The sequence below is a fragment of the Spinacia oleracea genome, chromosome 2 (assembly GCF_020520425.1).
Source record: "Spinacia oleracea cultivar Varoflay chromosome 2, BTI_SOV_V1, whole genome shotgun sequence".
Taxonomy (NCBI): domain Eukaryota; kingdom Viridiplantae; phylum Streptophyta; class Magnoliopsida; order Caryophyllales; family Amaranthaceae; genus Spinacia; species Spinacia oleracea.
Window position 1 is genome coordinate 69,431,265 of NC_079488.1, and position 9,586 is coordinate 69,440,850.

The 9,586-nt window shown below is 43.2% G+C and overlaps 1 protein-coding gene across 2 annotated transcripts; it reads left to right on the forward strand.

Moving 5' to 3' along the window:
- Positions 1-6,421: 6,421 nt before the first annotated feature.
- On the forward strand, positions 6,422-9,267 carry LOC130467914 (uncharacterized). Of its 2 annotated transcripts, XM_056836954.1 has the most exons (4): positions 6,422-7,183; positions 7,435-7,518; positions 7,596-8,294; positions 8,376-9,267. In XM_056836954.1, exons 3-4 carry the CDS (start codon positions 7,614-7,616, stop codon positions 9,174-9,176), a joined length of 1,482 nt encoding a protein of 493 aa, XP_056692932.1. In that variant the 5' UTR covers positions 6,422-7,183; positions 7,435-7,518; positions 7,596-7,613; the 3' UTR covers positions 9,177-9,267. The 2 variants fall into 2 exon arrangements, with proteins under 2 accessions (XP_056692932.1, XP_056692931.1); XM_056836953.1 differs by having other exon boundaries at positions 6,422-7,518.
- Positions 9,268-9,586: the final 319 nt, after the last annotated feature.

Here is a 9,586-nt window from a genome sequence, read left to right on the forward strand (position 1 = left end):
ACTAAACTAAACTAAGCATGATCTGAATGAAAACTTCGAGATTACGCTCAAAACACCTCACACATTCAGGACTGAAAATGTGACTCTTCCTAGTTCCTAGCATCCTTACTAACACATTGTAGTACAGTTGCCATGCTTACTAACTAACGCATCATTTGGCGGACAACTGAAGGAGCAAACAATATAGGCTTTTCACCTGTACTCTGCAGATATATCTTCCACAAGGCATCCCCAGCAACTTTCCAAGCAAAACCACATTTTTTTGGGTCTTCTGCCGCTTTTGCATAGTCATAGCAAACATGATATATAGTCAAGGCCTCAAGTCGAATATCTTTCCAAGCTTTTTCGCTCGAGTCCAAATCATCGACACCGCCATAAAGTTCCTAGGTAATATTCAAATTGAAATGTAAGATAGAAACCTGAGTACCTGACCTGAGTCGAGAACCAAAGCAAAAGACAGGTATAAATATACTTCTATTAAAATACGAGTTGACAAAACCTTTCGGTATTTCTGATACACAAAATCTGCATTTCGGGATTCATTTAGTGCCATCTGCATCTCAGGTCTGTACTTATCGTAATGGTTTTTCCATAATACTTTGTATGTTCCCGGAATGTCAGCTTCAAAGCACTCCAGCTTCCAAACTGGGTGAGAAACAAACACAAAAACAGTTACCATCAGCATCAGAAGTCAGCAGTGACAATAGTGCCCTCTCATCTTCATTCATTTTCATGCTAATCTTTTCAAAATTGTAACAAAATCCTTCACCATCGGACCCCCTCTCCCAAACAAAAATAATACAGCAAGTTTGTCACTTCTTGAAAACGAATAGCGAGCACGATCTGCCTTGTTTTTCTTTCCAATACAAGATTTAGAATAACTTATGTTGCTGGGGCACAAGGATGGCACAAAAGTTTCAGAAGTCTTACCATAGCAAAACAGATTTACAGTATGAACAAAAATCAAATTAGAGTGAAGATGAAAGAAGGCTCACATTTAATTGGAGCACTTAATTGATCAACTATGTCATGGATTTCTCCCAAAATAGACTTAGATCTATAGGTGCGATGCTCTCCTTTTCCCAAGTAATGAGGATATCTTTTTAGTTTCAGGTCATCTGGAACTTCAACCTGTAGATACCAGGTCATTAAAAATGGAAACAAAAGCTGGCATCAGAAACGTGACAAATAAAACAACTTGACCGAAATGCCAAGGACAACCGTTACCAACTAAAGTTGCAACGAGAAAATCTATAATGAGAACTGAGAACCAATTTCGTCCCTCAAAAATAAAAACAAATAACATTAAAATAAAGCATTTTGATTCAAAAGTAAATATCCAATTAGGCAACTCTATATACTTTATTTTTTTTACTTTAACACTATGTTAGGATAACAAAATAGAAGGGAGTGGAAGGGAAGGGAAAGAGGAGGAAGGGGAAGGGAAAGAAAGGGAGGGAGAAGGTGAGCTTCATTTTCCCTCCAAATCTCTCCAATTTTGGAGGGATGTTGCTTATTAAATAGGGAGGGAAAATGGATCTATCCCTCCCTTTCCTTCCCCCCCACGTTTTATCCAAACAAGGGAACATGTTCCCCTCTCTTCCACTCCGTTTTTGCATATCCAAACATAGTGTTAATGAATAAAACACATTAATTATTGTCAAACAGCAGCAAAGGACAACAGACTGTTAAATCTATTTGATAAAAGAAAAGTATAGGAAGTATACTTAGACAAGATTTCGTTCATAAAAGTGAATAAAAAATGATTTATGAGCAAAGACCGGGAATATATGAGAAGTGGCAAAATTACAATAATGTCATTTATGGCACATGAAGCATCTACTCGTCCGAATACGATGATCTAAGGGCCCAAATTGGTTTTCTATTCTCATTGTTGGCTATGGTCTCGTTGGATCCTAGTTCACCAAAGTGGGTTATTAATAGGTGCATCTGTACAAAATGCAAGGTGGTCCAACATAACCACCCTCCTTCACAAGAATCATAGCCACTGATTGACAAGCAAAACAAACAGAAGCAAGTAGAGGGTCTAGTCATTACAGAAAAGTTACACTGAACCTGACATGGCGACATGGGATAAGGCTTGTGAGATTGATTTGTTGTGTTGGATAGCCAAATACGAAGGTCTGGAAGCTAATTAATCACCGAAAAAGGCTAATATACTCAACATTCACTTAAAAAGTTTGTTCTCAAAACGGAGCAGGATCATTTAGCAAAGATCAGGTGGCCGACATCACACGACCTTTATTCGTCAAAGAACACATGAAGAAATCACGTAAATCCATCACCTGTAGTACTCAATTATCATTATTAGTTGTCATTCAATCTTTAGCATTCTCTTTAGAAGAGAGGAGCCAGCAACGCTTAGCATACCTATGCAGAATTTGCCATCTAAATTCTGACTAACAGTGTGATAACTTGAAAGTTCAAGCAACAATGACTAGGCTTATCCTTTACATACAATGCTAGACAAGCATGATGCCTAAATATTAGGCTCGCAACCTATGAACTTGCCAAGAGACCAAAAGCATTTCAAGGTATGTCAATTAGTGCCCTTTTTCTTCAAAAACCTTTATCAACTTCTGACAGGGCCCAATTCACAAAGTTATAAAGCATCAAGAGACCATTTCGGATGAAGCATGTAACACCCAACCCATTTTATATGGCCATATGTGCGGCAGTCACAGCTAACAAGTGTGCAGAAATATTTTGAGAAGGGTCTTTCATGGATTAACAATCTAAATGACCTTTTTAAAAGAATGTCAAAACCCCAAGTAAATTGAAACTAGTTTCAGAAAGCAGGAATACTAATTTTAGTCTTTAAATCTAACAATAAATACTAAAAGAAACAAATGCTCCCAAAAGCTAAACCGAATGTTGGAGGGACTAACCTGTGCTCCCTTTTTCGGTGCATCCAGTGCATCATAGTATATGTCAATCAACTGATCAATTTTTCGCCTAAGAGTAGCTTTCTCATCAGCACAGTCATCTCCCAATGTCAGCAACCGATCCATGTACACAACCCAACATTCTGCAGCTATACCCATAGCATAGCTGCAATAGGATTTCTAAACATTAGCAATCATAAATATGTCTCATATTGATACCTTGGGCAATTGAGCAATTAGAACAATCCTCTTTTGACCGTTAGGTAACTCAAAAAACAGAGCATCCCTTTTTGAGAGTCAGGTAACTAAAAAAAATAGAGCATCCCCTTTTGGGCATTAGGCAATTAGAATTAAAATAAACCAATGATTTCTGTACAACAGCACATACTTCGGTTGGCACCTAACACCCCTGTATAACCGAAAGAGCTTCATCTCTAATACATCATCAGCTGAAGGGAGACTTATTTGCTTCGTGGCATTTGGCTGAGAATTACTTTTCCAAGGCTCGCTTGGTTTGAAAAACTTCAGAAGCTGAAAAGAAAATATTGATGCACCTATTTTAACCATTACGAATAAAAAGAATTAAGAAAAAGAAAAACATGACTTGATCAATGTGACAGTGACACTTCATTACTCAAACCCCAAAAGAACACAAAGCTACAGAAAGAAAGAATAATCCAGCCATACATAAGAGGCATTCCCTACTTCTTCACTAAAAAGTTATTGGTTTTGTAAAAGACGAGGAAGCAATTATACAACAGAAAAGACCAAGATTTTCTAAGCACTGCTGTCAATATGCAGAGCTTCAAAAGTATAGCCGTGGAATTCCTGAACCAGTTACTCCCTCCGTATTTTATTAAGTGATACACTTTCCTTTTTGGCATGTCATGGTCCCCACTCCCAATTATATTAATCTTTCTCACTCTTATGGTCCCCACACTTACTCACATTCTCCTCTTTTCACTATAATAAATAATTCATCCACTATCAATTTTTTTACAACAAAATGACAAATAATACTCCACATCCACTATCAATTTTTTACAACAAATAATACTCCACATCCACTTCCATCATATTTTAATAAAATCAACTCATCCTCCTAAAACCCCCGTGCCGGTTAAAGTGTATCACTTAATAAAATACAGAGAGAGTACTACATAAGAACAGTTGTAGACTGTAGCTTTTTCAAATACTTTAGCATTATTTGACAACGAGTAAACCCAGACTAAAATCAGGAGGTTCGAGACTTAGAGCAATATCATTTAACTCTTTTAAAAACATGAACAGCAACATAATTTGACACACCAAGTTCATTAAAAGTCCATTCTGAAATTTTGCTTGAAACATGCAAGATGAGATAAAATGAGAGGGTACCCAAAATTCGATATACGAGTATGTAATAAATATACCGCAAGAACTATAGCCAGGTTTCAGGAAACAAGTTGACATACAGTAAATTAAAGGATCACTCTCTGAACCGATAAGGTTTTGGCCTAGTGGCAAAAACAGGTGTACGATATATCACAGGTTCGAATCCCCCTTTTCCCATTTGTAATTTGTAACGCCCTTGTGGCTCATTCAGGCCCCCAAAAAAAAAGGATCTTTCTGAGACTCAATAAATTAGAATAGACCAGAACTGCAAACCTCGGGATTTCTGCAGACCCAGTACATGTCTCCGTCATAATCACCCCCAGCAATTTCATCAGCCATGGACCTTAGCCCCTTGGAAGGGAAAAAAACTCCATACTTAGCATTTCCTACAAAGTCCTTCAAAGCCTCAACATATCTTGCATTTACAACATGTATATCCCCAGGGTGAGCACCTGGGTTTCTATAGACTAATACTGGTCCAGAAAGTTGTCCCTGATCCCTACAAGAGCAGGAAACAAAATTGAGTGAGGGGATACAACATATGCATTTTGTATTCACTTGCTGATGAAACATAAGGCAATGGCTTTCCTAGATAATAATGTTATGAAAACAAGTCAGCATACATCTAACTGCAGACATGCATTGTTCCGGTGTTGTAAAGATGGAAACAATGGGCTTCGAATGAAGGCCCTTTTGTATGTGTTGAAGATCTTGCTTGTTTGAATGAGTGGAATCCGAATTCACCTGCACAAGAGCAAAGTCACTAGCCTCGGGGGTGTTTCCGAGGAAAGCCCCTCCGATGCCTAAGTAAGAATGATGCTCGGATTCTAGAGAGAAGTTCTCTAGAAGAGTAGTCTTAAGGCGGTAAATTGGACGTACCTTGAGGTGTGAGCCTTGGCGGCCTATTTATAGTGTTTGCATAATAAATGCCCATAGGTCATTTATTGTTATTGGGCCTTGGGCCTTAATGGATGGCTGAATAGCCATTGGTAGGTTTGATGTTGTTGTTTAGAGCCATTGGGCTTTGGACTTAGTGGCCCAATTGAGAATCAATTGGGAGCCCAAACAACATGCCCCCCAGACCCGGTCCATTTAGAATTAAATGGGTGGGTTTCCAGCTGTCAGAAGTCCGAAAGTTCCCTCTCTTTTTTGAAAAGGGATGATTTGCATTGATGACAAGTGTTGGGAATTGTAATGTGTCATGGAGATCGTGGGTTTGAGGAAGTTGATGCGCCCTTTCTCTTTTCTATAAATACTGGGTGCTTTGCTCCTTTTGAACTTTTTACTCCTTATTTCAAACCCATTCTCTCTCTAAATTCCGGCGATCGCAGTGCAATTTGCTTCTTCAGATCTACGAAATTCGGCCAACTTTAGACTTCGGGAACTTGTGTTGTTCGCTTTATCGGCGAATTCCGCTTCGGAAAAAGGTAATTTGCTTCTGAGTTCTCCTTTTTTCTTCGCTCTTCCTTCTACCCCTCACTCTAAACCCTAGATCGAGATTTCGCGACCATGGCAAAGAATAGGGGCAAAAGCAAGTTCGTTGTTGGTTCCTCTAGTGAGAGAGAGAACGTGCCTTCGGGGAGGTTACCGAAATCTTCGAGGGGTCGACCTTCGGAGAGGCCGTTGGTGAAGAGTTCGATTGGTTGGGATGCTTCCGAAGATGAACGCGCAACCTCTGGTGAGAGAGCTGGCTTTTCGGGTGCTCGTCGTCGTTACTCCGAGTTTCCAGTTCATTGGACGGAAGCTGATCCGAAGGGTAAGTATGCCTCAATTTTGCACGAGACCACGCAGATCGACGGTCCGTTGGAGAAATCGGTCAGCGGTGACTGGTTGGTGGAAGCGAAGTTAGGGAATTATCATCGGAAGGCCGAGGAGCTATACGGAATTCAGCATGCCTTGGGGTACTGGTGCGAGCTTCCTGAACAAGAGCGTCCTCGGGTGACTCATCCACCGAGGGGGTTCATTTCCGTGTACACTCACCATTTGGAGAATGGTCTCCGCTTTCCTTTGGATCCGTTCGTATCCGAGCTTTTGGTGTCGTACAACATTAGTTTGGCCCAGCTCACACCCAAATCTATGAGGCACATAATCGGATTTAGATGGGTGTGTGACTTCGTCAATTTCCCTTGCTCTGTCGCTATTTTTCGGGATCTTCACGATCTGGTTCTCAACCATGCTTCCAAGGGTGATGGGTATGGTTGGTGGACCATTGTCAACAAGAAGTCCCGAAAGAGGGGGGATCCGAACTACATCACGGCGTACCCCTACCTTAGCTCTGACCACAATTGGAAGACGGAGTGGTTGCTCGTCCGTGTGCCGACGGATCCGAAGCATCCCAACTTTTATCGTCCTCCGAAGTGGTTCGTGGCTCCTGATCCTGATATGAGGGGTGTGGCAGCTCCAGATCGGAACCATCGCCACTATGTGGACCTCCTCCAGTGGTTCTTGGCTCAAGAGGATAACCATCGACTGCCGTCTAGCTGGCTCCCGAATCTCAATTACATTTTGAGGGAGGACATTCTTGCTGTTGCCGGTCTCAGCAGGATTTTTGACAGGGGTAGGTGTCTTTCGGCTGAGACCGTTTTTTCAGTGAGTTTGTCCTCTTTCCTGTTTCGTTTTGCTGACATGTTTTGTGCTTTGTTTTTGCAGAGTACGGCTTTAGCTGCATTGATCCTAAGAAGTTGGGCATTTCTTTGGATTTGAAGACTATTCACGACCCGGCTCCCGAGTACAAGTTCGGAAAAGATAACCCTCGTAATCCTCGTCTGAAGGATTACGTGTTGTCTCCTTCGGGGGTTGCTCGGATATCCGAAGTTCGAGCTGATCCGTGGGATTCCGCCTCTTCTGTTGAAGCTGTTCCTGTGAAGGTTGTGCTTCCTGAGTTGAAGACAACTTCGGACCCGGTGAGTGTTCATTTATAAGCTCGATTTTCTGTTTATCTTTTTCTTTTCGGTTGGCCGTCGGCTAACGTCTTGGTCCTGGACCATCTTTTTAGGGTCCTGGGACTGACGCTGTGCCGCGTGCCGTTCCTTCGGTTTCATCTCCGGCTCGGATAGATATCACTTTATCTAGGAACCGGGTATTTCCCGCTTTTTTCTCTATTTCTTCCTTTTTCTTCTTTTATATTCGTTGACCCTTGGTCTCCCCTTTTTAGGATCAACGCAAAAGGAAGGGTAGCACTCTTTTGAGGCCGTCCACGCATCCGAAGAAAGCGAAGGCTTCTCAGCCCTCGGAGAAGGTATTTGTTCTGACTTGGATTTTTTGTAGTTCGTTTCTCCCTTTTCGGAAACTAATCTTTGAACGCTTGCTATGTAGGAAGCGGTTTCGGAAGTCATGCCTCCTCCTAAGAATCTTCTTCACTTCATGCCCTTGCCAGGGCAGAAGTTAAAGAGTGTGGTGGTTGCTGAACCGCCGCCCGTGGATCAGCCGCTGATCGAGGAAGATATCATCCCTTCTCCCCTTAAACCATCTGCTGCTTTGGGGATCGAAATCCAGGATATCACCGAGGTGATGGAGGCGATTGAAGCCGATTTTGTTCCTGGTTCGGATGTCCCTGAGGTAGCTGGGGAGAAGAAGGAGTCTGCTGATCTTCCCTTCGAGAGGGAGAAGAGTCCAGACAAGGAGATGATAGATCTCTCGGGCCCCGAAGCTGCGGTCCCCGAGGTTCAGAAGGAGGTTCCCTCTGCTGGAGAGGAGGAGCAGCCCGAGCAAGGTTTGACGAGGAAGAGGCGCCACTCAACTTTGGGTTCTACTTCTACCTCGGCCCTGGATAGGCTGATCCATGCTGATCCCTGTTCGGATGTTCCGCTAAAACGGATCCCCGAAGAAGTAAGGGAGGCGATGGCTCGATATGCCAGGGCTCCGATTTTGGGAGAGGACCCCTTGGCTCACGTGGGATCCTTGGTGGGCCCCGAGGCTGCTCGGGAGAATCTGCTTCGTGCTAACCCGCAGTGGAGGGTTCCTGGTGCCGAAGAGAGGAATCCGGCTATGATGGCCCAGTACTATCTGAACGAGGTAATTTGCTAGATTTTTCTCTTTGAGTTGTGTTTTTGTTTTATGTTTTTCCTATTTTGCTCATCTTTCTCTCGTTCCCAGGCTGTTTTCTGGTCTTCGTTCGCTTCCGAGTGTAGCTCGGTTGAGGAGAAACAACTGAGGAAATATCGTGAGGCTTATGCTCGTGATATTCCCATTTTGGACCAGAAGGCTGGGCAACTCCTCTCCGAGCTTACGGAACTCAAGCAGCTGTACCTTCACTATAGTCGCGAGGCTAGAGAGTCTGCTGAGAAGATCGGGACCGAGGTTGGCCAGCTCATCTTCCGAGTTGAAGAGGATGCTGAGAAGATCGCTTCCTTTGCTGAGGAAAAGAAGGATATGGCCGCTAAGTTCGCTAGCGAACTTGAGGAAAAAGATAGACTCTTCCAGGAGATGAAGTCTAAATTTGAAGCGGCCGACAAGGAGCATAAAGAGGCGGAGTTAAGGCTCCACCATTTTGTCCAGCATCGGGAGCTGATCCAGCAGCAAGCTGATAAGGTGCCTGTCCTTCGACTGAAGCTTCGGGAAAAGGATGACTATATTCGGAAGCTGGAGCAGGAGCGAGTCAACCTCTACACTGCTGATCAGTGTAGAGAGCAGTACTGGAACGGCATCCTGGGTGCTCGGCGCATGTTTGCGAAGCACATGCCTCACTTCCCTTGGAACGAGAAAGTTCCTCTATGGATGCAGGCCGAGGACCACTTGGTGGAATGCCAAGCTGATCGAGATGAAGCTGAAGCTGAACGCCAAGCTGCTCTTGCAGAGGCTCGGGCCCAGAAGGCAACTTCCGAAGGTGATACCACTGCTGGGGGTTCTTCGAAGGATGCTCCCCTAGGGGCCGCTCCTGAGACTCCCAAGAGTTAGGGATTCGGGCAGTCGTCTTCTTCAGAGTCGGTCGGTTCCAGTTGAGGACTTCCGAATATGTGCTTGCTTTTCCCCCTTTTGCCTCGGCGCTGCGTTGTACTCATTTCTTTTTGCTTTCTTTTAGTACTTCGGTAGGCCGGTATTGTCTGTTGATGGCTGCCGATTTTAACTGTTTCATTTTGTTTTCAATTTTTGAGGTTTTCAGTGTATTTGTACTCCCCCCAAATATTGAATAAAAAATGAATGTTTGTTACTTGGCTGCTTCTTTTCAATTTGTACTTTCGCAATTTTAGGTCTTTAGATCCGTAGATTTCTCGAGCTCCTCTTTCTGTAGACTTGCTAAAAACCTTTTGATCTTGCGAGCTCTTTACATCCGTAGATCTGTTAAGAGACTTTTTAACTTTTGCGAG

What these genes read in the sequence shown, in the direction of transcription:
- LOC130467914 (XM_056836953.1), top strand. Translation starts at nt 7,614, where the DNA reads ATGCCTCCTCCTAAGAATCTTCTTCACTTCATGCCCTTGCCAGGGCAG. An exon ending in CCCAGTACTATCTGAACGAG is followed by an intron (nt 8,295 to 8,375) that starts GTAATTTGCTAG and finishes TCTCGTTCCCAG; the next exon opens with GCTGTTTTCTGGTCTTCGTT.